This window comes from Neolamprologus multifasciatus, chromosome 18 (assembly GCF_963576455.1).
Source record: "Neolamprologus multifasciatus chromosome 18, fNeoMul1.2, whole genome shotgun sequence".
Lineage (NCBI taxonomy): Eukaryota > Metazoa > Chordata > Actinopteri > Cichliformes > Cichlidae > Neolamprologus > Neolamprologus multifasciatus.
Window position 1 is genome coordinate 16,017,571 of NC_140456.1, and position 27,809 is coordinate 16,045,379.

General features: G+C 38.8%; 2 protein-coding genes across 2 annotated transcripts in view; one reads left to right on the plus strand and one right to left on the minus strand.

Moving 5' to 3' along the window:
• The window catches only part of pth1r (parathyroid hormone 1 receptor), a 50,712-nt gene extending 42,619 nt beyond the window's left edge, over nucleotides 1-8,093 (plus strand). Inside the window, exons 7-13 of the mRNA XM_085141871.1 lie at nucleotides 632-785; nucleotides 1,185-1,245; nucleotides 2,143-2,209; nucleotides 2,359-2,453; nucleotides 3,421-3,562; nucleotides 3,901-3,942; nucleotides 4,030-8,093. Of these exons, the coding sequence (XP_084997997.1) occupies nucleotides 632-785; nucleotides 1,185-1,245; nucleotides 2,143-2,209; nucleotides 2,359-2,453; nucleotides 3,421-3,562; nucleotides 3,901-3,942; nucleotides 4,030-4,392 (924 nt within the window). The 3' untranslated portion in view covers nucleotides 4,393-8,093. The remainder of the gene's footprint in view (nucleotides 1-631; nucleotides 786-1,184; nucleotides 1,246-2,142; nucleotides 2,210-2,358; nucleotides 2,454-3,420; nucleotides 3,563-3,900; nucleotides 3,943-4,029) is intronic.
• On the minus strand, nucleotides 7,425-23,333 carry tmie (transmembrane inner ear). The gene is made up of 4 exons (XM_085141887.1): nucleotides 21,404-23,333; nucleotides 17,252-17,369; nucleotides 12,006-12,155; nucleotides 7,425-7,714 (listed from the first exon to the last, which is right to left on the minus strand). The coding sequence occupies exons 1-4, from the start codon at nucleotides 21,512-21,514 to the stop codon at nucleotides 7,425-7,427; spliced, it is 669 nt and encodes a 222-aa protein (XP_084998013.1). The 5' UTR covers nucleotides 21,515-23,333.
• Between the last annotated feature and the right edge of the window lie 4,476 nt (nucleotides 23,334-27,809).

The following is a 27,809-nucleotide window of genomic DNA, read 5'->3' on the forward strand; positions in this document are numbered from 1 at the left end:
GAACCATGAGCCATGGAGCCATGGAGCAGTCCTGCTGAGTTTTTTTCATTTTATCTGGATTTTTTGGGAGCTCATTTCAGCGCTGATGCACAGTATTGCAAAAATATATTCATTTCTTAACTTTCTCAATGCAATTTAGACAGTGTGCAGGACTTTGTTTGCAATGTCAGATCAGTTTCCCCCGCTCATATTCACCTGTCTCATGAAATACATGTGCAAAGTGTTTTTCTGCTCAGCTGTGCAATGCATAAAAACCAAATTCTTTCCTCTCCATGCTTAGTCCTGACCCTGGGGGATCGCGAGTAAAACCGTACCCAGACAACTTGAGAGGTGTGAATGGTCCATAATGTATCAGCAGGCGTGAAATGTATTTTGGACCCAAACCTACCAGTGGTCTTTAAACCAAGCAGTATTTGAATTTCAGTTCTGTGGCACATAGGAAACCCGCGCTGACGTGAGAAAACTGTAGAGGCCCACAATCCATGTCAGTGTCATCATAAAAACCTATTGAAAGTGCCCTTCTAGTTTATCACCTGTAGCTGAAATCAGAGTACCATAGGTGTATGTTAGAGTTATAAGGTATGTGTTTAAACTTTAAATCTGTTGCTTTTTTTTCTTCTTCTCTCTATAGATTACCTGTAAGGTGGTCGTGACCTTGTTTATGTACTTCCTGGCAACTAATTACTACTGGATTCTTGTGGAGGGTCTCTACCTCCACAGTCTCATTTTTATGACCTTCTTCTCCAATAGAAAGTGCCTGTGGGGATTTACTGTAATTGGATGGGGTGAGTTTGCTTGCTTAATTTACATTGTACGTGCATGTTCAGTAGATCCAATGACCTGCAACGCAGCTCTTATCAAAGGAATTTAATTTTTGATGGTCTAATTAGCTTGCAAATAAGTTGGAACACTTTGAGGTACTTCCATATCTGCTGATGAAATTCTCATAAATAAGAAAGGATAATGGAGAGTGACTCATCTGGTTAAAAAAAAAGAAAAAGATTTTGAATATGGGCTTTACAGTTCCTGCATTGTACACACTGTGCGTATAAATGTCATAAGCACAGCGCATACAATGTGGATGCTGTGCTACCCGGATTCTTCTCACATCAGCAAATTATTTTTTGTCTTTTTGATAAATTTTTTATGATACCAAGTTTGACATTTTTTATTTTATTTTGCAGGTGTACCAGCTGTGTTTGTAACCATTTGGGCAACTGTGAGAGCCATGTTTGCAGACACAGAGTAAGTGATCCATAGAAGCAATTTAGTTTCACTACGTTCCCATTAAGTGTGTGTGTACAGTTGTGTATGAATTAACCACACATATTTGGTATTAGTGTGTCCAATAAAGCTTAAAGTGGCCAGAAATCAGTGTATTTGTAAATCGAAATCAAATTCGATTTACAAATGGGCAACTTCACCTGGGTCAAAACTGCCAAAACTCCCAAACCAGACGAGCGGGACCTCAACCACCTCCAACTACCATTATCTGCAGCTTCCACATTGGTCCTGTACCACAGTAAAACATGAAGTTTCTGCAGCTGGGAGCTCGCGACTAAGCTAGTATCCAGCAGCTGTAGAGTGGAACTAAACCACATAATTCTCTTCTCTGTCGGTGGGAGAGCAGCAGAACATTTCTGCCTCCTGTCTGGGTTGTTTTGTTTTTTTTTTTTTGGGGGGGGGGGGGGGGGGGTTAGCAAAAAAAAACTACCATACATGATGATAACCACAGCATGTACCTTTTCAATATATTTGGGAAACTGAGTAAACATAATAATATCCATATGGCTTAAAATCTATCAGTAAAACCAGCCTATGGTTAATACCATACTTAACCTAAATCAAATGCTGTCATTGTGCATTGTCTATAAATCTTTGAAATGACATCTGGGGTCAAGTGAACTTTTAATTCCAAATAAAAAGAGCAGATTTTGTTATTTCAAAGCCTTGCAAATTGTAAAGTTATTTGAAAGCCATAAAACATGACCTGATGTTGTATTTGTGCCCTTTCTGTATATCCGACATGATGGCAGAAAACAATACCCCCCCCCCCCCCCCCCCCACCCCCCCCCCCCCCCCCCCCCCCCCCCCCCCATATCACTTGTTTATCGATGCCTTGTTATTATTTGTCTATGATAGGTGTTGGAACCTAAGCGCAGGCAATTTTAAATGGATATATCAAATGCCCATCGTGGTTGCTGTAGTGGTGAGTACGTGCTGATTTCAACTTTCCCCTACTGTGTGCGAAATGACAGTGTTTCGCTGCACCTGTGGCATCACAGCTGGTGGATAAGACACATTTCAGTGATTCCAAGTACATCTAATTCTAACATTATGTTTCTATTTCCTCTTCAGATTAATTTTCTGCTATTTCTGAACATCGTCCGTGTCCTGGCAACTAAACTGCGAGAAACAAATGCTAGAAGGTGTGACACCAGACAACAGTACAGGTGCTGTGTACTAGCGAAGTGCAAAATTATTATTTCTTTTTTTATATATTTTCTTTTCTGAGTCATTTTACGATTCATTTGAAATTTAATGCTGGAACCAGCAAAGGTAACATTTAGCTACATCATGAGATGCACACTATATGGACAAAAATCTTGGGCCACATCTCTTTGTAAAATCAAACATCTAGCCATGCAGTCTGCCTTTACAGGCATTTGTGAATTAATGGGTCGGTACTGTAATAGTATGTCACCATTGCAACAAGTCAGTTTGTGACATTTCTTTCCTCCTAGATATTTGCGATTAACTGCAAGTGATATTACTGCAAAGTGGAAGAGCAGGGTTGCTAAGCGCTGAGGGGTTTAGTGCGTAAAAGTCACCAAAGCTCAGCTGACTCGGTAACTGCAGAGCTCGGAACCTCCTCTGGCATTAACATCAGCACAAAAATTGTGCGCCCAGAACTTCATGGGAGAGCAGCTCCTGTACGCCTAATGTGGAGGTGACCCAGCACCTTTGTCCATATAATGCATTTTTGTAATCACTTATGCTTCTCGGGGTGACAGTCTATCCCAACTGTCAAAGTAAAATAAATCCTGGGAACATACTCGACAGGTTTCTAGTCCATCACAGTGCACGTACAAACACACCTAACCCTAAACCACAGACTTTTATACTTTTATCTGCACCGAATTTCACCACATAGCCTAAGTCTTACAAATGTGGGAGAAAACCCACACAAACACAGGGAGATTAAAACGTGGGGAATTCTCAACACAGACTACAAGGTCATCTTCAAATTGCATTTCAACTGTTACGCACTGTTCAGCATTCAATTTCAAATGATTTTAAATAGAGAAAAATCATCAAACCCTTGCATGTAAAAAGCTGGAAATTAAGTTTGATTTGTGTTTTTCAAAATGAGATGTTTATAAAGTATTGTGTTACGATTGTGAAATGTTTCTGTTACAGAAAACTGTTGAAGTCCACGCTGGTGCTGATGCCTCTGTTTGGCGTCCACTACATCATATTCATTGCCATGCCATATACAGAGGTGCATGGGATTCCATGGTTGATCCAAATGCATTACGAGATGCTGTCTAACTCCTTCCAGGTAAAAATGCTGTGATGAAAAATTTCATTTTATTCTGACATAAATAATGACGTGCTCAAAAAATCTAATAGGCTTGATTTATTCAGGGTTTAAAATGTCCTAAGGGTTAACCTTATCACCAAAAAACAGTTAGTGAATGTCTAGTTGTTGCTTATTGTTTAGTTCTTGAGTTATGGTTAGATCCTAATCAAGATTAAAAAAACAACAGGAGTAGCTGATGACTGAAAATATCAAACAAAATGCCAAATTTTACAGCTAAAATGTCAAATTAAAGTGCATTGCAAAGATATTTCACTCACGGATAATGGGAGTAAAAATCACTGTTTACTATATTGCAGGGATTCCTAGTGGCAATTATATACTGCTTTTGCAATGGAGAGGTAAGAACTCAGAAATGTTGCCTTTTACACATTTTTGACTCTTCTGCTTTTATGCATCAAAAAAAAAAAAGTATTTTCTCTTCTAAGGTGCAAGCTGAGATAAAAAAGTCCTGGAGCAGGAGAACTCTAGCCCTGGACTTCAAAAGGAAAGCTCGAAGCGGCAGTAACACTTACAGCTATGGACCTATGGTATCACACACCAGTGTTACCAATGTCACTGCCAGAGGACCGCTGGGCCTCCACCTAACCACGAGGCTGGGACCGGCGCCTGTGAATGGGCACAGGAACCTCCCTGGGTATGTGAAAAATGGCTCCGTGTCAGAGAACTCTATACCGTCATCGGGACAGGAGCTCCACATTCCAGCCGAAGAGCATTCTGCGCATACGCGGCCTTGTGAGGACGAAAAACCCTCGCCCGTGGTTGAGGAGGAGAGGGAGACAGTCATGTGACCTGCAGGACACTGTCTTTGTCGGTGAAAATCGAGGAAAGAAAATCATCACGAAACAGTCTCAGGATGGTCCGAAGGGGATGGCTGCATGCATCGACACTGCCAGTTTTTTTCTCCTGTGAATTGAGCCGGAACATTGCCAAGCGATGAGGCTCGAGGCAGAAAAGCCGTATTGCTTTTGCGGGCTTATTTGATGGGTGATGACTGTCGTTGTTGCAGCAAATAACTCTTTCACCAACCGCCTGCCACACTGAATGTGTAAAATGTTGAGAAGAGGACTGCCGTTCTTTACTTCTTATTCACTGCCATAACTGTTGTTATCCTTCATTTATGTTTCCTCTGGAAGCAATCGTCTTGTGGTCATTTTTTTTGTGCATAAGTAAAAACTGGGGTTTTGTAGTTACTACAATGGCCAAGAATACCCTTAATCACCAAAGTAAAGCCAGGTGGGTACTGAGCGCTCTCAGAGGCACAAATGTGGGCAATTTAATCAGGAAGTTTTGAATAAAGTGTGGCTTTAAAACTATTAATCCTACTTGTTGAGATGTGTTCATGTTTCCTGGTGTGGAATCTCATTTGTTCTGCATTGGATTAAATCCACTTCAGCGTAAAAGGGAAGTTACTCAGGTAATTGAAGTCCTCTGTTGTTGCACACCTATTTTTATACTGTTCAAGTGGTGTTTTAGCATAGTCAGCTTTTTGCTCCAGAGGATCCATGTGTGTCATAAAAGATTATTTTGTGTTTCTCTTCTGTTCACACACCCCTCCCCCCACCCAGTATTCAGCCCTCTAACTCCACAGATTTTGAATGGTTAAAATGAATGTACTAGTTTTTAGTTTTTTGTCCATATAAAATGTTAATACTCACACGGCCAAACTAAAAACACCAAAGTAAGAATGTCTTTGCAGACAACCTTTTTCTTTGAGTAACGTCATGTAACTCAAAGGAAAATTGTATATACTGGATATATTCTCAAAGTTGTCAAAAGATGAAGCCCTATTAGAAGGCACAGGATGCAGGCAGCAGTCTTATTAATATTCCAGTGGAATATTAATTTAAGGAGGAAACGAAGAGTCTTAAATTCCCCGTGGGATTCCAGGAGTGATATTTGTGATGCTATAGAGAAAAAAAAACTGAAGTTACTACTACACAGTATTTTTTACAGGTAGTCAGTCCAGTGTTGTGCTGCTTCTATGATGTATATACGAGTCACGATGTTTACAAAAATCAGAGATACATTCTAATTGTGAGCTTAAAGTGTTCCTATGTATGGATATGTTATATGTTATAAAGCTGTTTTGATGGTTTTTTTTCATGTATTGGTTTATGGGATGTTGGCAATATTTGGTTATGTACATAGGCCAAAACAGAACAGTTGAATATCTTTGTAATTTACTATACTTAGCCTGCATGATTGGCAGGGTAGCTCACATGATCTATTATACCAAAGAGAAAAGACATGATAAGCTGCCAGAGAAGAGGTTATACTGAAGATTTTATTTGTATTATCCTCCACCATTACGTTTACAGTGACCAGATTGTCTTAATTTTGTAGTAATATTTTATTTTTGTCTTGTCTTTAAAAAAAATCTTTCGTTTCATGTAAATAGCAGTGAAAGATTCAAAACACCCAGACACAGAGTAACAACAGACCAAAGCCTTTAATATTACATTTGTTGTTAAATCCTTAACATTGAAACTATGTTTCAAGATCTAACATTAGAATGATTCTGAATGTCACAAAATTTTCAAGCAGCAGCTGGCCAAATTTCTACATATTCTCAAGTAAATACTATTTAACTGTAAGCTCCCCTGCATGGCTCTTTGGGTCATTTCACACTTAGTTAGCCACCTCTTTAACTTAAAGCCTGATCTGTTCAAGTTACTGCTTACAGTACAAACTGGATCCAATAGCACCAGAATAAAATCAACTTTACACACCGACTGTTTACTCTTTTAGCAAGTATTTAATGTTTTTAACATGCTTCATATTTTGCTATTATATATAAAAGATCAAAACCAAGAATGATTGAACTTACAATTTCAGTGTCATATAACAAATTCCCGTTTGCCATAGAGCTCCTAGCTGCTTTTGACAGTCAAGAGGATTATTTTCATTCTGCTATAATTATGACGTAAACTTGACTGGATTGACTACAATAGTAATTACAGGTGGCTGCATGCCGCAGTGATGAAAATAGAAAAAGACAGACTGAGGGAAACCTTTATAAAGTCATGTTACCGTACCTTGCTGCCACCGAAGATTTAAATATCTATCATCCATCTGTATCCTTTATAATGGGTAATTTAATGCATTTCTCCCAGGCTTGTGACAACTGAAAGTTAGCCTAATTTGCAGACCATCAAAGAGTATACCATGTTACTGTTGCATAATCCAGTTTTTCACTCAGAGGTCGGGCAATGTTTTTTTTTTTTTGTAAATCAAGAACACTTTGAAAATTCTCTTTGACCACTTTAATACCCTTTAATATGGTGTTTTGTTCTGATTGTATAATGTAAAAAGATTGTGTTTTGGAATCAAGTGTACAATAGGGCCAATAATCGTAGAGCTAAGGTTGTATTTCGTTGTTTCAAATACCTCTCATGGAAGTATAATGTGTATTCCATTGTCATTTATTTATCTTGTGCCGAAGTGTACTCAGTGGACTTGACTTTATAGTCTTCATGCTTTAGATACTGTAATGCGGGCAGTGACACATCATTCAGTCATTCTCTCTTCACTCCTTTGTGATGTAGGCATGTTGTAGACACCAGTGTAAACTTCAGATGAGATTGGAGGATGCTTTCTGATCTCTATTGTTCATCAGTGAATTGTGAATAAGATAATAAATCTATAATTCTACTGTCTTTTCATATCCTAATAAGACACAAACATCAATAATGTAACAATGTATCAGCATATATTTTATTATCAATATAATATACAAATTTCACTTTAGAAAAAGAGTTTCAAAATGTGCCCAGTGAAAAAATTTGATTTTTTTCTCCCGGTATTTACAGAAAAGCAGAGTTTACTTTTGAGCTTTCTTGCCCCCTCCTTTAGCCCCTCCTTTTGCTCCCTTTTCCCCTTTGTCTCCCTTCTCTCCTGATTTCTTCCCTTTCCCGTCCCCATCTTCCTTCTTGGATGCTCCCTTCTCGCCTTTTTCACCCTTCTTCTTTGTAGATGCGTCCTTTTCATCTCCTTTCCCCTCTTTGGCACTCTTGCCCTCTTTCTTTCCCTCCTTGGTCTTTTTCTCTCCTTTTTCAGCATCCACCTTCCCAGAAACTGTTTTTACCTCCTCAGTGGCTTCTGCTTTTGCAGCTGCAGGAAAAAAAAGAAAGAAAAAGGGTTAAAGGCTTCACAGCGACATCAGGTATCGTCGACACTCTCTGCCTGTAATTTTAATTGGGTGGGAAAATTTAATCCAGCGGAGTGTTGGCCTAAGTAGGTTGAATATAATGAAGGCGCATCTGTTTCCACCTTTTCTAATAACCATTGTCTGTTTGTTCTTTTAATGGGATTGTTTGAAGTGCTTAACAGGTGAGAACAGGAGAGCCAAAGTTAACAATCAGGTTTTTGCTCATTATTATTCAGGAGGCGAGATCTTGAGGCTGAGGCCAACACAGCTACTGAAGATGCATATCGCATAAAAAGCTGTTTAGTATTCGAGAACGATACATTTGAGTAAAATAAAATGTATTTTTATCTTGTCTCATCTTAAATATCACCCTGCCTGGCTTGCTAGCCCTATATATTAGCCCTCGTCTTTGCTTGATTTTTGCCAGATGTGTTGCTGGTATAAGTCTCCTCATCTTAATCTCAGACAGACACTAAACAAGGATATATCCAAGCTTATCACACATTATCAACACTAAGTGAATATAAACTCCACTAACAAGGATTGATGGGCACCCAACAATATAACACTCATTAGGAACAACTGTGAAAATTCCTCAAAGGACATACAGACGACGAGCTGGAGTGAAATATGGTTTCTTCTATTTCTTCGTCTTTGTATGATTTTTCCAAAAGCTGCAAAAAACACTGGCTATATAATCAAAGGCCAAGAAACCAAATGACAAACACACACCAAATGTCAAAAGCTGCCAGAGGGACTCGGAGTAAACCTAAGATCATTCAGTCCCCCGTTTAGCTGAAGTGGGTGAATCCAGCTGACTTAAAATAATCAAGCAACCATAAGAATGTCTGTGAATAGATTTCTTTGTGTTTCCATATTTTGAAACTGTCTTCTGCTATTATCCTCGACTGCAAAGCTCTTTTCTCTTGGTTTCTTCTAGATCTATCAGACGGGTTATGATTGAACCTGGCGAGCAGAAACAAGCATTTAAATTTCCAACATTTTGATCCCACGTCCATCAGACTCATATGTCATTTAAATTCCAATGTCAGACATGTAGGCTTTGTGCCATTTTGCCAGTGTCCTGTTGTTTACTTACTGCGGTGGGTTCGTTTAAGGTTAAGAAAGGCTCTGACTCTCACTATTAAATGTCAGATGTTCAGCGTGGATAAAACTGGCACAATTTTTGATAAAACATGAAGGCTTAGTGAATTTTAGAGTTGTGACATTTAGAAAATTTAAAAGTGAGTTCCATCTCAATAAGTGTAATAACATTTTGACAAATTCAGCTAAAAGTGGCCACAAAGACATAAACAGTGAGTGTTTAAGAACAATAACTTTTTATCTTGCCCTGAGATGGGCTTGTAATAAGACTAAAGTTGTTTTTGGAAGTCTTTGCGCATCAAACTATGTTTTCCTTACTGTCTGTTCTGAGGTGCAGGGGGGCAGATGTGCGAGAAATGCATTTGATTCCTTACAAACAAAAGACAACTACTGGCTGACACACGGGGATGTGTTCATTTCCAGCTACTTGAAACTATTCACTTTGAGCTCCAGAAGCAGCAGCTCTGGATGAGAGATGATGGTAGATAAGCGAAGATGACAAATTGGAGGAACTGTTTCACAACTGTCTTCTGTGAGTGTTTCTGAGAGAGATGGGGAGAGAGAGATAATAAGTTGAAGCTAACGCTCTGAGGCTTCCATCTCTCACTCTAACAGTAGTTGAAACAGATACAGGCTGTGAAGCCAGAGATGCTCACTACTTTCTTTCCACAGATTTCATTTTTGGGGCCAATATGCTTCAAGCTAGTAGGTGCATGCAAATGACACAGGATGCCCGACATTTTAGTGGCGCGAAAACCAACTCGGCTCATTTTACAGATGCTCACAATATCTGCCTTTTTGTGTTTTTTTTTTTTTTTTTACTTTTATGCAATGAACCTATTTTATTCCTGATTTGTAAACAGATCTGATATCCACACACATATCCAAAAATAGGAGTGGACACTTCTTGATCCTCATTTGTAACATTTAATTAATAATTCAGTGCTACTTTTACCGATTAGCCTACTTCGAGAGAGTATTTCATGAATTTGATGTTGCTTTGCATAATCAAAACCTCATTGTAGAGGAAAAAACTTGCAAAACTTTTAATCCTGAGCTTCATATTAACATATTTGCTGTCTTACATTCAGCAACACAGGATTCGTTTTATTTTCTTTACTTACAGGGTCATTTGGTTTGTCAGATTTTACTGCTTAAAAACTCGGTGTTGTGTCAGCTGGTTATAATCCCCAGAGAGAGGCGGCAATTTGCATGTTTGCTTGTGTATTAGTGCTCCTCTTTTGTAAACAGTGTACTATGGTGGGTTTTTTTTAGCACAAGCATATATGTTTTCACTCTTTTGTTTCCCTTCAGCCCCACTTCAAGACATATGGTCACTCAGTTTATAGCCAATAACAGAATATTTACTCCAGTGCATATTGGACCAACTCTCTGGTTGACACTAGAGAGTATAAAACTCTGGATGCTTTGACCACAGCAGAGTCATCATGTGCTCAAATGCAGGTCTTATTTTAATAAATGATCACCTGGCAACTCAGTGACTGCTGATTGTGTTGTTTTTTCTTTTTTCAGATTTTTACAATAAATAGTTAATGTACCGTTACATGATATAGCACCTAGAGGAACAGGAAGTGACGGCTGTCTGTGGTTATTTGCCATTATTCTTACCTAAGAAAGCACCATCTTTGAGGCAACGCACCAAAGAACATTTGTAAGAATAAGAACACTTAATCGTTCAAATAATTAAACCCAGGAGTGCCGTGCAGATCGTCCATTTACACTAGAAAAAGAGAGAGTGCTTGATTTGCTTTATTTAAAACCACTTTGGAGAAGCAAACATACAGAGAGGGACGGGGACAAACACAGAGCACAAACATTAGATACGAGGCGTGGTACGTTCATTACAGTTTACAATGATTTTGTAATAGCAATATCTTGTCTTCAGAATTTATGATCAAATCCGTTTTGTCTTGAAATCCACATTTTCATTAACATGAAGCAAAAAAATATTGGGACATAAGTACACAAGAACATACAGTATGGGCTACAAACGCCAAGCTGCCCTATAGAGCCAGAGTAGTTACATTCACAGAAGCAGCACAATACCTACTATTCAGCTCCATTAAAACTCACTATCAAGCAAAGTTTGGAGAAGTTAGATTGTACTCTAATTTCTGACTAGTTCAAAAGTGATGAGGTAAGCAGCTGAATGAGAGATGCTCTTTTCTGGTTGAGCTTCTCTTAAATTTCATTCAAGGAAAACCAGATGTACTAAATATCGAACAGGCTGATGCATGTGTGATAAATGCAAGAAGGGGACTTTTAGAGCAGCTGCCAATGTGCATGCTGTTTTTTTTTTTTTTTTTTGTTAAAGCGATTTAGCCAAGAGGAGTGTCTGAAGGAAGATAAGAGCCGAAGAAAAGGAGGGGAAAAATATCATGCTGTCTCTGGCAAAGTGAGGGAACTGGGATGCTCCTCACTGACCCTAACAACTGAGGGCTGGCTGTTGTTAGCACTCTGAGTTTGAACCTGCTCAGAGAGTGTCTGTACTGCAGAAGCATCAGGGGCAGCTGGAAGAGAAGAGAAGAGAAGAGAAGAGAAGAGAAGAGAAGAGAAGAGAAGAGAAGAGAAGAGAAGAGAAGAGAAGAGAAGAGAAGAGAAGAGTTTAGTACATGAAAGTATCAGAAGAAGACTTTAACCAAGTGTGAAACATTTTGTGAGGTGAAAAAAAGAGACAGCAAAAGTTTAATAAATCAAAGCTATCCTAGAAAATAAGTTATGTAAAAAGAGAGCTGTCCTTGATCTTAATCACAAAGCAGAACTGCAATACTAGAGAGAGAAAAAACTATATTTAACAAACTTCTGTGCTTGTAGATAGAGACCCAAATTCATATTGTAACTCATCTGTGTTCCCCCCCAATCCCTGTCTGTGATGTGCTTTGGTTTAAGGGAGTCTGATGTCTCTCCCTGTCTATCTCTGTGCACTTCACTAATGGTTCAAGAGGAATGCATCATTTCTCTCATTTGAAGGAACTGGTAGTTGAAGTATTTAAGGAGTAGGACAGTTCTTGTGAACTTCCGCAGCTGGTATGAGAGTTCAAGCTCCTGCTTTCAATTATAACTCAATTATTAAAACCAATGTAATGCTATCATATTAATATTTGAAAGATATGAGAGAGGGGTACTTACAGCCTGGGATCTCAGTCAGCTCATTAAGAGGTGGCACTGTCTCTAATGTGTTGGCATATTTCTTGGCAGCCTGCCTTTGCGCATGCCTTGCTTCAATTTCCTTTTTTGTTCTGGGAATTCGGCATTTGAATATACAGCACAGAGTGATGACTACAGGAGAGAAGAACAAGGATAAAGACAGGGTGACGTTATTTGAATAAGACATTTTAATAACACCTTACACGATCAATAAGAACATATATACAGTGGGGTCCAAAAGACTGAGAATACTAGCTAAGGTACATTTTTATAAATTTCACATTACAAATGAATATAAGCAACATACAATATATATTAACATTCTGACTGAATGTTTAAAAAATAAATAGATTTCAGAATATCTTTGTATTTGTTTGGTGTTTTGGTCGTCCTCCTCCCATTCTTTGATGACAGAAAGCAATCAAGCGTGTGCAAGAAAATACCTTACCCTATCCTACCATTACCGGACAAAGTTCCAAAGAATGTTTTGTGACATGTTTGGCTTTGTCAGCATACAAATGCTTCCTCAAATATTCAGTGGTGAGTAAAGTCGAGCTACTGAGGAGTCCATGAGTGCTCCTTAATCCTGGTTCACTTGGACTCATGATCCTGCTGCAGTATGAATCTCTCTACACAAAGATGCAAACCAAGAGGGAGAAAATGTCTAAAAAACGGCCGTGAGTGCTTCTTGTTCTAAATACATCCCTCAATGACTAACTGACTGAAACCGATGCTGACGTGTGATGAAGTTGCACCACAGCCACATGGCTGCATAATGACGTGTAACTGTGTTACATGTTTAGCAGGCCAACTGTAGTTTTGCTGTGTTGCTCTTCCCGGTCTCGGTACAGCCCACCTTCCAGTGGAGCCAGTGAGCAGCTGGCTCCACTCAGCAATCAGCTGTGGTAGTACTTAAGCTGAGGAGAAAGCCAGTGCCAGAGAGCCTTGTCCTGACAGTGACTGAGCTTTGGTGTTTGTTGCCTACTCCCTGGTGAATGTGAATTTTCTTCTGGATTGATGTGTTGAGCTGATCAGCTTCAAAGTCTGTTGCAGTATTTCATTTTGTTTTTCATGACAGTTGTTGCTTGGTCATGTTTTTTTAAAGTTAAAATGGTGATAAATTTATTTATTTTGTCCCTCTAATTCTGCCTCATTTTCCCCGCAGACACCATTTGTTAGTTCCCCACATCAATTGGACTTACAGGTGACAGTTTTAACATTGATTGGTGTATTTTCTTTTCTTTTGTAATTCTAGCTGGAGAGAAGGTACAAAGCCACAGGATATGTTTAATAGCATCCTACATCTTGCATGCTACTTCTAGTCTTGCTCTCTCTTTCATCACTCAAACATGGCATGCTCAGCAGGGAGCGGTGAATGAAACATCCATAATTAATCTTTATTTACCAAAATGCTGGTTATGAAGAATCCAGTTAGAATGTTAGATTAGGTTTAGTCATATTTGCCCATCTGGGTCTCTGCATGTGCGAGTGTAAAGGTAAGTTTGTGAAAGGCTTTCTATTGTTGTAAACCGCGGTGTGCACATTGAATAGGTTTTGTATATTGTATTGTTAAAATGTTGCCATGCTTTTATGTTTGTTACTGAAGCAGAAGCAGCCATGCATGTAGAGCCCTTTTACAGATTACATTGTCTATAGAAGTAGAGATAAAATGTTTGGTTGATTGAGCACAAAATTAATTAGCAACTATCTAGTTAATTTTCTAAAATAATTTTTAAAAACCATAACATTTCATGCATGAAACGATAGTCCTAGCTTTAAAACAGCCACCCTCCAGGCACTCAAACTCTTAAAGATCCAAAGTATATACTTAGGATTTTTTTTAACTTATTTATTTATGTACACAAGGATAATTCCTTCATGTCTTAAAAAGGCTCAGCTGTAACTCAACACCTTTGGCTCATTTTGTATACGCACATCGATGAATATGCAAATTAATCTGCGCCTCTTCCCTGCGTCTTTTGCCCACAGCCAAATATAAAAGTAGAGCCTCTCAAGCGGAGATTAAATTCATTTCAGGAAGTATGCATGTGCAACTGCAGACACCATGGAGGAACAGTCACTCTTGTTGTACCTTTTTCCCCATGAGTCTCTTTGATGACACATGCATGAAGGGCAAGTGGGCTCTCATACATGCATGGACACATGAAACGAGTGTAGATTAGGTTATCAAATAGCTAATAATGTGCCATTAAGCTATAATTTGTTCCCTATCACCTGCTTTGACAAGTTATCCCCACTTTGTAAGTTACCAGCTTCTTGTTTTCTTGGTTTGTCTCAATCATGTTTTAGAGATGGTTACTGGACACTGAAATTCCACAAATATTGCAGAAATATTTGGCCATGCCATCAGTGCCTTGGCAGATGACATGTTTTATATACAACTTTAAAACCTGCTTTTCATTAATTGGGTAATGTTGTGAGGTTTGGGCTGTTGGTTGGACAAAGCCATACACTGGGGTGACATCACTTTGAGCCCTGAGATTTTTAAAATAATTTCAAACCAAATAATTGAGAAAAACATAATCAGCAGATGAATCGCCGTTAAAGTTGCAAACATCACATTAAATACAGTTTTTATTTTAATGCATGTGTAATAATAATGATGCAAAGACTTAATATAGTATCATGTAAAAGTTTAAGGTGGAGACAATTTAATGAATTAAAGTGCTTAACAGATTTATGAGATCACCCCTCAGTATAAGGTTTATGCCTTGGCTGCCTTAAATTAAAAGTATCGGTAGTTACCAAAAATATTTTGGTTTGTGTACAGCAGAGCCATGAGTATGTGCAAACGCCTTAATACCAATAATAGTTTTAATGCTAAAATAGAATTACTGCTGTTGTCCATTAATTTTCAAAACAAACACAAAAAAAAGTAAAGCACAGAATTGTTTTTTGATTGAGATGCCAAATTATAGTTATTTACTGTAATTATATCAAAAATAACATTCAGTGTTTGAATGTTATGTTTGATTACTTTCTGTGCAGTGTGTCAGCTCAAATTTGGATACAAAAATATTGAACCCAATTAGTTTTTTTGCTTAACAAAAAAGTATTTTTGTCAAGTTTTGAAAGATTTCTTAAATATTTGTGTTTTCTTGTTTTTATGGCGAAGGTCTAAGAAATTTGTTAAACACTGTATGGATTAAGCTTTCAGTACTAATTACACTCAATTACTTTTTAAACCACTGAATAGCATCACCTATTGAACAGGTGTAGGTGTATAAATGAGTTTATCAGAAAAGCTACACCTGTGGCGTTCATGGATTTAATGGTTTTATTGAGGTATTGTACTTTTGAATCACTGATTTTGTGGGTCTGCATGCTGATAGACAGATGATTGCTGGCAGCAGATGTCATATGTTTTTTGTATTACTGTACTGCCAATTATGTTAGCGCTTTATTTTGCTGTTCGGTGTTTTTATTTAGTTCCCTTTTGCATTGTTCACTGTAAAATCTGTATTTTGCATAGTTCGAGGATTCAGTCCCGTTGCTCAGTGTCTCCAGTGCTTTGGCCTGTGTTGGTCTCTAGTCAAAGCTGTAGTTTGAATATGACAATTGACTTGATGGATATTGTGGATGTCATTTTTTTCTTCTTTTTTTTTTATTTTTAGAAAATGCATGTTTACTAAATCTTTTCATAAATAGCCAGCCAGGATAGATAACCCACAGGGTCTGTTGTGGTATCTTCACTTAGGCCACTGGGAGTCAATTGACCTATGAATAATGGGTGTTTATTTATGAAAAGAAGCCTATGATGAGTAGGTCAAATCAATGTGATGCCAGCTGAATACATGTCTCTGTGAAAGGTCAACATAGAAAAATAAGACATGCATGGGGGAAATGCAGACTTGGTAGGTGGACAAACCATAAACTGTCAGCAACTGCTCTGTCAGTGCTACAGTCCTGTCTGCCTTGAAGGACCTGATGCTGCTAGCCCAAGTTTACAGTAGGACTGCAGCTCTGGGATGAGTGATAGCGGTGAAGCCTGGGGTAGCACTACCAGATAGGGTTAAGAGGGATAAAGACAACTCCAGTGGAGAAAAAAGCTGCTAATAATAATATGTCGCTTCTTATCAGGGCCTTCCAAGGAGAACAGTCCTTTTGGCAAATATTCACAATGTTAGAAACTATCTAAGGATAAGACAAACACACCCAAACAGCCTATCACTTATGATCTGGTAGTTGGACTTGATTGATTTGAGCAGTGACTTTTCCCAGAAGAACCCCAGAAGGAAGTCAATGCTTTAAGTCAGACATTTCTTCCAGCAGTTTTATTTCAATTAAAGTATGTCTGAATCCTTAAGATGTAAAATCGTGCTGTAAAATATTATATACTGTATATACAGAATACATAGAACATAACAAAATAGCAGAAATTTAACATTACAAAATGAAAACTATGAGGTCAAAATAACACATTCTGCGTGGTTGTAAGTTTCCTTGTGTTACTGTGCAACCAAAATCCATGTTCTCAGAAAGGGCACATGGAGTGTTTACTCTCTGCACGAGTAGGTAAGTAGGCCCATGGCATTTTTGTGTCTAAGGCCAGTGGTCATGATAACCCGTCATGGCACCAAGAGCATGCATAAAAGCAGGATTATTATTGTTTTGCTCGCATAGTGACATGTTTCACAGTGGCACTAGGACTGTTTATCAGTCAAGTTCTTTAGGATGTGGTAAAATTATTAAATGTTTTCTAATAAATGATTGGTGAAGTATCTCAAAAGCAAATGATGTGGTGTCTCCCCTACAGTATTCCTTTTTAATATGCAATTAATGATTAGCCCGGCTGACTGCATTAGGGAACAAATGTGTAACCTGCTAAATGTCATTATGCTACCACTGCCAATGAGAGCATGCCAAAGACTCCATTCAGGCCAAAATGCAGATAACAATGAAGACTTGAACTGTAGAACTGACATTTCATTTTTTTTCTGAAACAAATCTGCCAGAATAAAACAAACAAACAAACAAAAAAGTATCTCTGCCCTCATCCTGTAGTTGTTCTTATCAGCAGCTTAGCGAAATTGTTCCATTTGCTGACATAATATCAGTATTACAACTAATCACACTGTGCTTGATTATCACATTGTGAACTCATAATTGAGGACATTTGCACTCTGCGGCTACATCTCAAGATAGCTGTTTTCTTTATGAATGATTTGTGAAGGTGACAACAAAGTGATTTCCTGAGATATACTAACCAACTGCCAGAACAAACATGGAAAAGATACCAATGACCTGCCATAACCGCAGCCCCCAGAAAACAACGGTCTCTGAAGTGACAGGGTCGGGCTTCTTTGGGGGATCTGTGGGTAAAAGCTGTGGGCAAAAAAGAAACAGAGAGAGAGAGAGAGAGAGAGAGAGAGAGAGAGAGAGAGAGAGAGAGAGAGAGAGCGCATCAACAGTTTTTTATATATCTGCACACAAACTAAAAATAAATCTTCACCAAAAAAAAAGGATTAACAACAGTGCAAAGCTCAAGGAGCAACACGATCTTAGAGGACCTTAAATTTCAGATAACTATTTTTAGTTTTCACTGTGATACTTCACTCTTTAGGCAATGCAGCATGTCAGTAAAGTACTTGGTGTTCGAGTTTTCAGTCACTCTGCAATCTTTTCTGACTCAAAGTAAAATGAAAAGTTTTTGAATCTGTCATATTGTCACAAAGCATCACCATTTAGATAAGAAATAAGGGTTGAAGTTAGACGGGCATTGATTCTTCAGAATACAGCTGAACGAAGCATTAAGGAATAATTTCTGCCTCCTTTCAGTGAATTTACTACAAGTGTGCAGCCAACGTCCTTGTACAGCCTCACATTTCATTCCGAGCAATGTTAGCACCTCAACATCATTTCAGTTATTAACAACAACTACAGTGTAGCTCATATTGTATTTACCTGGCAAGGATACTTTGGCAAATGTTTACATGTCCACAGATTGTAGATTTTCTTAACACAATTTCATGATAATAAAACATTAAAGGTTTATAGCTGATATCAAAATGAACCCATATAATGAACTCATATAATTACTAACTAGACACCATCTGGTGCTGGGATCGTATCAACCCTAAATGCCGTCACCACCAACTCATGAGTACACAGTAGTCATTACAACATTATTCCATTAGTAGGCAGTACTGAGTCTTATCTTTGAACTCTTTCAGTTTGATGACACCTGTGAAATCACACTCACTGGGCCACAGAAACACATTTTGACAGCCACACGCATGCAGTACATTTGATATATAGATGTACTGTAAGAAAATTCCAAGAGACAAAGCAAACAATTATCAGAGCATTTTCTAACAAAGAGAGAAAGTAAAAACAAAAAGGCAGATATGTATGGAGGACCTGTAGTGTCATAAAAGGACTTTTTAAAAAATTATTTAATCAATTATCGTACAAATAAAAAGGCTAAGAAAATAAAATAAATAAAAAGGCATAAATATATGGATTTGGAAAATAAGTAAATAAATAGAAAATAAATAGCTATAAATAAAAATGTGTTAACTTAGTGAATGGAACAGAAATTGTTTAAATCATTTTCAAATAATATATTAATCCATAAATATGTTGTTAAAATGAAAAATTGTATTAAATTAAATAAACTAAATGTATTAATAATAATAATAAATAAATACATTAATAATATTAATAAACCAAATGTATTAAATGAAAAATATATTAAATTTAGACATGAAGCCATCCATAAGTATGTAGTGAGTAAATAATTAATTACAATAATCAAATGTAGTTTGAAAAGAGAAATTGATGAACCCCCTGCTTGCTGTTCCTCTATTCCTCTCATTTAGTCTTTCCTATACATGTTGATTCATGTGCTCCATTCCTAAAACAATTTGTGAATGTTTTGTAGCTCTCTTTTAAAAACTGCATTTTAATATACATTTTTATTATGTTCTTAGATTTATTTGTAACACTTTAAGATGATCAAATTGTATTTTTATGCAAAGTATTTATTGTTGGCTTCATATTCAAAATCTTTTTTAAATCTCATATACTATAATTTTTAAAAACTAATGTGTAATTTAGTCAAATATTTAAGTTTTGATAAATTTTTATTCTGAATGTATGTTTTCATATTGTACATTCTGTTAGTGTGACTGCATTTTATTTCTCTAATATTTTAATGACACTTTCAGTCCTCCATAAAAAGGATCTTTAGTATTTCTTTAAGGAAATCCCCCAAACCCCCTGTTTGTTTTCATGCCAGATGTGAACTTACATGGTCCCCCTTACAAACAAGTACCCACAGTGACAGCAGTGAATGTGTTGCACAAGTTGACTGCTTTCCATAAACCTTCTCAGTGTTCTTTGATGTCTCGCATGTTGTACAAAGATTTTCTTGTTACCGTCCAAGTGTATGTGGCTGTAGTATGTGTTTGTCTTCCTGCTAGATCAATGACTTGGATTGGTACTACCACAGCCATCAGAGGGCCGGTTCCCTGATAAAATTACTGCGTAGATTTCTCCCTGTCTCCTCTGTATTGATCACTTGATTTGATGATACAAGGTTGTTTTGGAAACTCTACACTTTAGTCCATAAACCAACAGAGAACGGATCAGAAAATGGACATTATTGCATTTGTTGCCTTTATGTGTAACACAATTATGAGGTGAACCACAAAAAAACAAAGTTTCAAAAATAAACTAAAGTGGGGATATCATACGCGTGATAAACAGCAGCATAGGATGAGATGAAAAAGAAACAGTTGACGGGAATGGTAAGTCAGTTAAAATACTAAAAAGGATGAGAGATGTTACTATCATACTAGAAATTAAAAACAAGCGCTCGTCAACTTCCCAGGATATCTCTGCTTTCTTTAAAAGCGCCAGTGCAAAAGGACCAGTTTGTTTACTCCAGTCTATAAAGAACTGATAACAAGCAAACACGCCAAATGTGACAGTGTACACAGCTTCAGGGTGTCTGCACCGTTTATGCACTGAGCAGGATACAAGAAGGGCTGTGATCTTTAACAGAGAAGTTGCCAAAAAAATATGTTTTGTGTGTGTGTGTGTGTGTGTGTGTGTGTGTGCAACTCACTTATTGAGGATATTTTGCACATCTAATCAAACAACTTTTTTTCTTTAAGAGTGATTGTGTAATGCTAAATACTTTCTTCCTGAGGACATTTCTTATTTTATTAATTATTTATTTGCCTTTTTTTTCTTTCAGTGAAACAACAAGCACAAAATGACCTCAAGTAACCCCAATGTTAATGATTACATACCTAAATCTATAAAACATTTTTATTTGTTGGATGTTTGGCTGATTAGTTGGTATGTTAAATCTTCAAAGCCTTGATTGAATATTCTCCCTCAAATAATAGTTCTGGTTTGTTCCGCTAAGGAAAACTTCTGGGGACTAATCAAGGAACATTAGTATAAGAACAAGGGATTAATACCTAAAAATACAAAAGTGTGCACTTGGTTAAAAATGACTCAACATATAAGAGCAAAAGGCCAATTACTCAAGTAATGAAGTACAGGACCAATATTATGCACAAAGAATATGGACAAACAATTTCCAGAAATCTAAAGCCTTATATTTAATGCTACATTTAGCACATGCTTACTAGAAAACAGTTTTGCTCTTCTCTACAGCAACAACAAACATTATTATTATTTATTAACCATCTTCTGTCTCAAGCTCTTAAAAGGCATCACACAAACACCAAGAGGGAGACTGTTACTAGAAGTTTCTCGTGCTTTCTCTCATCTTTCTCTTAAACCTGTTTGCTGCAAACTGAAGTTCAGAGGATGTGGATGCAAAAATGAGTCATAGATAAACATTGGTATATTGTTTCCTTGTGGAACACATTAAATATCACACTATTAGTATTCAACACAAAATTCATTCACTTTCATGTTCCTGTAGTTGACTACTACTGATTGACTTGATGTTATAAGAATGTTTAGTCATGCAGTCATCATTTATTGTTTCATACCTAAGAAAATGGACTTCAGATCATTTTTGTAGCCAGGTCTAATCAAATTCTCTGAATGTAACTCTTTTTCCTCTATCCCGATCAAAAAAACGAAAACCCTTCGAGTACTAGTCACCCTAGCTCCCCTGTAAGAGCACCAATTTAAACATGTGTGACATGGCTGTTCATGTCAGCCCATATAATATATCAGGGTTCAACATAGGTTCACCCTCTCCTCATCCAATAAGGCAAGACACAACTACGGCGACAATACAAAGGAGCATTAATCGTACACATTTAGGCTTCCCCTTAAAACGCCGATGTACCTGCACTCGTCACTTAGAAACCTCGAGGCTCTTTCTGAGAGGAACCTGTGGAGGACAAGGTGATGTATCGGGTTCTTACCTCAGGATCCGGGATCTGGGAGAACACGGAGGACAAACACTGAGACAGCAGCACTGTTCCCCAGCCCCGCAGTAGGAGCTGAGGCGGGCATACAGGCTGATCCCCAACCATTCTCTCCCCTCTTTCTCCCTGCAGCCACCCTGCCCCCTCTTCCTCTCTTCTTTCTCTGCCTGCACTTGCGCTGTTTACAGGACAGGACCACAATGGCCCTGGGTGATTAATAGTGACTATGGTGATGAAGTCTTCCTCCTATCCACGGTCATGTCTATCTGTTGCCATGTCACACCAGTGCAGGAACCCAAAAGCACCGGCAGTCACCAGTGCAGCCAGCTGAAAACTGCTCCACTAGAATGGAGGGAACCAGCCCTGCAGTTAGGGTACATTAATTAATTAACAGACCTGGTGTGGTTTACAGCCAGCTCATCCTGCTGGGGACAGGCTGTTAACTCAGACTTGGGGGAGGGGGGGGGATGGGTGGTGCAGTTGACCAGGATGAGGCTGGCCTGCACAGACACAGAGAAGCGAACGAGTGAGTCATTGCCTTTATTGCCTCTGGCTGAAGTGTAAAATCCTCACAGCCTCATCCTTTCAGTGTGGTAAAAGATGACGAGCCAAGCTGCCGTTTTCAAGTTGGACTTGCCCGAGGAAAAACGAATGACTTCTATGTGAGAAAATGAACACAACAGGGTAAATACTCGAGAAAAGAGCCAACACCACAAACCTACATTAACTCTATATCCAACTGCAGTATTAAAGAGCTTTAAACTTTGCTGTCCAGCAATCTTGTTAGTGCAATATTGCCTTTATTGTAGCTCTACTTTAGTCTCCATCAAATCCTGAGAGAATGCGATGCTCTGGTTCTGCTGAATGCTCAGTTTGCCTCTTAACAGTTTTGTTTTTGCATGTTGCAGCTAGCAAGTAAACCAGATAAGAGATGTGAAAATCAAATGATGCTAATACCCCATGTGGAGCCTGGGCGAATAAACTGTATGCGATAGTCCTCTGCAGACAAGAACCTTTGGATAACACATACTCAACTGATTGATTGTTAATATGAAATATTGATTAGACTAGCTGTTGATCTTGCTCTCAAGCAAACACATTTAATACTTTCCACAGCAATATCTGGTTTTCTGTTTTTGTAAGTCGTCATTTTCATTGCTAATGGAACATAATGTCAAGATGTCTTATATTATCAATTATCTCACTAGCTCTCATCCGCTTCCGCTGTAAACGTGAATTTTCACAAATTTCACATATACCGCTTTATTAGTGGAAAATTACACATTACATAAAGGTGTGAAATGACTGCAAAGAGACTGACTGACTGCAGAGGGATGCTTTTCCAAATAGATTCGAGTATCATACTGATGTCTCGGGGCACGTCTAATAGGCCCTTTGACGTGAAATGTCATTAGTCAAAGTGGATTCAGTGTCATTATAGCTCCATTTTTGCCATCCGGCCTTTTTCACATTCCTGAGTAAGTCTTTAATTAACAGTGACAAAGTACCTTGTCTTTGAATGTTTTCTTTATAGCTAAAAACAGTCTGAATTGTCCCTGTAATCACCAAAGAAACAGGGACATTGTGTATTATTTAAACTGATGGGTGAACACACACTTCTGTTCCTCCATCACACTTGAATCTGACTTCCCTGATCAAAATCACTGAGAAAAGTACACTACTTTAGAAGGCAGAAGCCCCACCCTGAGGGGGTTTCGGTGATAATGAGAACCCTTATCTGCATGCAGAATTAGTCAGAAAAAGCTCCCTGTGATTGGCTTTCTGACAGAGGTGTAGGATGTAATCACTATACCAGTGCAGGATCTGTTAGGTCCAACCACTGGCGTATGAAAGACCCTTTCTTGTTGTTTAATGCAATATGCTTGCACAAAGCTTCTTTTTTGTTGTTTTTTTTTTTGTTTTTGCAATGAAATTGCTATTCATCAAAAATATGTTATTTCACAGGCAGTTTAAAAGAAGTCTTTGAAATTGTGTTCCCCTCACAGACTATATATATATATATATATATATATATATATATGTATGTATAGGGCACCTCAAAGCCCTGAGCAAATCCAAATCTTGTTTGATTCTATACCACTGTCATCGTAATTGATGGTGAGCAAAAATATTTATACAACAACATATCGCTTTGTTTTCTCTAATGAATATTGATACACTGGTGCCAAATGCATTAGATGAGACTTCCTGTGGTCCCTCTTATCAAATGAATCATGGAAAAGTGTAAGGAAATGAACTCACCTGCAACAAACACAAAAAAATCCCACAGGTTAAAATTCACAGACAGCGGTAGAAAACAAAGTCACAAGCTAATTAATTTATGATAATATACACATGCTATTTCATTTCAATGCAATGATTAAAACATCATTTTCTTGGTTTTGTTGCTTTCAGCGATCTTTTGGCTTCTTGGATTAACTCTACCATGGTGCATCTATTCTAAGTAATTGTCTTGCACGTCACTTAATCTGTGTTTAGAGATAACACTGTTAGTGTCGATATATGTGAGCATGAATTGCAAAAATAAGAAAACAAAGGGAAGGAAAAGGAAACTGCTCAACAGTACAATATTGCCATCTATATAGCCGCGGTGGCTGGCACACTTGCTTACTTTTTGTACTTCCAAGAGAACTATAAATTCCTTCAAAGATGGTATTGTGAAAAGATGTGTATTATTCTTCCTGCAAAAGTGGCAAAATCACAGGTGATACATACGTGTTAAAGTAGTGCAATGGTGCTTGTTAGAAGTGTTTCTTTCCTAATTATTTCTGAAGTTTAACAAAGTGCTAAAAAATTGTTGAATGTGCTGCCTTTTGTGACTAAAGATAACAGTAGTATTGCTTGAGGTGGGCTTGAGGTTTGAGGTGAGAAAGAAGAACAAGAGGGAGAAAAGAGAGCAATGGTGGAGGAGGAGAAAGACATGATCACAAACATGATCTGTGACAGACATGATCTGTGGGGGGACACTCCCACCAGGTTTATATCTGGGACTCTCCACCATTTGACCTTAGAACTGAAGAAGCCTCTCGGATGAGAGGTGAAACGTCTTCAAGTAACTTAAAGAAGTCCAGACGCTTTTCTTTGCAAGCTCCTTTGACTACAATGACCTGGATGACTGAGAACCTTCACAGACATATTGCCGTACATTTTGGGAGGAACACCCTTCAACTGGTGCAGGAGTATGAAAGGGAATCAAGGAAACTAGCGGATTATAGGAACCATCTCCGTTTCAACCTAAGATGCAGACAAACCAGAGTTGTTCCTAAGAGCCTGCGCCTTGGATCCACTGTCAGGGGATACAGAGCAGACTTGATTCTACAGAGAGCGCAAAATCACCTTTTAAGTGAAAGGATAAGACAGGTCCATTTCACTATAGATGCCCTCCAGATCAAGATCAGCCAGACTCTGCAAGAACTGGAAACCCTTCTACCCTCTCCAATCTTAGAAGAGGTTTACAAGTTTGTGGACAAGGCTCAGCGGGCCCAACACTCGAAAGGAAAAGAAAGACAACGCAGGAAATTTCACACCTTGCATTCAAAAACACACACTCCTCATTCTGAATCTGAACCTACACAACCCATAGAAGAAAACACACCTGAAGACAGTCAGGAGAAATGGGTTAAGAACTTTTCAGACAGGAATCTCACTGAACCTGAAAAGAGAGTATTAGCCAAAGGTCTCAATTTTGCCATTTCTCCACAACAGTTGCCCATAGTGGACCTCATCACAGCCACAGAATCTGCCATACGGATTAATAAATTATCACAGACAGAAGCAGAGCAAATCAGGATGAAAGTCTCAGCCACCCTCTCCAGTGCCAAAGTCCCTCCGTCCAACCTCACAATACAGGAAAAGAAGGCCGTCGCTTCCCTGGGCAAAGACCACAACATCACTGTTTTACCAGCGGATAAGGGAAGATGCACCGTGGTCCTAAACACTACAGATTACCATACAAAGATCACTACTCTCCTCAGTGACAACAATACCTACGAAGCCTCAAAGCGAGACCCCACAAGCAGCTACAAAAAGAAAGTTATAGCTTGCCTTCAAGACTTGGAAAAGGACAAAATCATTGACCGCTTTACTTACCACCGCCTTTACCCAGGGGATGCCATACCCTGCATTTACGGACTTCCAAAAATCCACAAGGAAGCTGTCCCACTCAGACCCATAGTCAGTAGCATAAACTCAGCCACTTATATCATTGCAAAACATCTTGCTACCATCCTTGCTCCTCTCGTGGGGAACACCCCACACCACATCAAGAACTCCACCGACTTCACTGACAAGGTCCAGAAACTTACCCTGGATCCAGATGAAACCATAGTGTCCTTTGATGTAGTCTCTCTCTTCACGTGCATACCCACCACGGAGGCCGTGGAGACTGTCAGAAAACGACTACAAGAAGACAACTCCTTGGAGGACAGGACCAACTTCACACCCGATCAGATTTGCACACTGTTAGACCTCTGCCTCACCACTACATATTTCAAATACAACAAAGGCTATTACAGACAAAAACATGGCTGTGCCATGGGCTCCCCCGTGTCACCTATTGTAGCCAACCTTTACATGGAGGAAGTGGAAAGGAAGGCTCTTGGCTCTTTCAAAGGAAGAGTACCCAGCCACTGGTACAGATATGTAGACGACACCTGGGTCAAAATCAAGACACAAGAAGTGGAATCCTTCACTGCGCACATTAACGCTGTGGATAAAAACATCAAGTTCACCAGGGAAGACACAAAGGACGACTGTTTGCCTTTCCTGGACTGCGCTGTGCACATTGAAGAGAATGGCAACCTCAACATCGAAGTTTACCGGAAGCCCACACACACGGACCAGTACCTCCTGTTTGACTCCCATCACCCTCTGGAACACAAACTTGGAGTAATTAGGACCCTACACCACCGGGCAGAACATGTTCCCTCTAAGCCTGAAGGGAAAAAGAAGGAACACACACATGTAAAGGAAGCACTCAAAACGTGCGGCTATCCTAAATGGGCGTTCTTAAAGTCAGCAAAGAGGCACAGAAAAGAAGATCAGACACCAGCGAAGGAGGATAAGAAGGACAGACGCAACAACATTGTCATCCCCTATGTAGCCGGTGTATCAGAGAAACTCAGGAGGGTTTTCTCCAAGCATGACATCCCGGTGTACTTCAGACCCAGCAACACACTCAGACAAAAACTGGTTCACCCGAAAGACAAAACGCCAAAACACAGACTTAACAATGTGGTGTATGCCGTACAGTGCAGCGAGGAATGCCCAGACCTCTACATTGGAGAGACCAAACAGCCACTTCACAAGCGCATGGCACAACACAGAAGAGCCACCTCCACAGGACAAGATTCAGCTGTCCATCTGCATCTTAAGGATAAAGGACACTCTTTCGAGGATGCCAATGTTCACATTTTGGACAGAGAGGACAGATGGTTTGAAAGAGGAGTGAAAGAAGCCATCTATGTCCACTGTGAGCGACCATCTTTGAACAGAGGCGGTGGTTTACGACACCAACTCTCTGCCATCTATAATCCAGTTTTGAGATCCCTTCCCAGACGCCTTAACGCCCACTCACATCCTGGGCCATCTGACCTCAGGAATTCGCATGTTAAGGTGGGGCCAGGTTTCACAATGAACTCACCCGAAACTCTGGCTGATTGGGACCCACACCCAGTTCCACACCTTGGCTCAGGCGATTAGAGGATCATCAGGGGATCCTTTTGTCCCTCTGTGGGGGGACACTCCCACCAGGTTTATATCTGGGACTCTCCACCATTTGACCTTAGAACTGAAGAAGCCTCTCGGATGAGAGGTGAAACGTCTTCAAGTAACTTAAAGAAGTCCAGACGCTTTTCTTTGCAAGCTCCTTTGACTACAATGACCTGGATGACTGAGAACCTTCACAGACATCACAAAGAAATGATCACAAAGACATGATCACAAAGAAATGATGAAAAGATACACTCACAAATGTTAAATGGTCATATAGTATTTTAAAAAGCTATTTGTGATCATGAAATTCAAGGTAACTTATAAGACATCCTACGTAACTGGCTGGTCATAGACTGTGATAAGGCAGAACAGCGATGTCCATCTCAGCCACCGTATTCAAGATAGCAAAGTTACATGGTAGCTTCCACAAACCGGCGTCCTCTCCTTTTTTAAAAAAAAAATGTGTTAATTTTAAGTTTATAGGAATGGATCATATGTTGGAAGATGCAATTACACAGTAATAAATGTATATTCATGAGTACAATATTTTTTTTTTCTGTTAAATAACTTTAAAAATGACTTAATGTACCTTTAAGGCTCTTGTTGAACTGTCTTGTTCTACATGCCTCATATGGAAGTCCGGGACTGATTGACAAATTTGAGATGGAGG

Coding starts and splice junctions, on each gene's coding strand:
- tmie (XM_085141887.1), bottom strand. CDS start 21,514: ATGGTTGGGGATCAGCCTGTATGCCCGCCTCAGCTCCTACTGCGGGGC. Junction 12,156..17,251: donor CATGTTTGTTCTGGCAGTTG/GTTAGTATATCT, acceptor TCTCTCCTGTAG/TCATCACTCTGTGCTGTATA. Junction 7,715..12,005: donor GCTGACTGAGATCCCAGGCT/GTAAGTACCCCT, acceptor TTTTTCCTGCAG/CTGCAAAAGCAGAAGCCACT.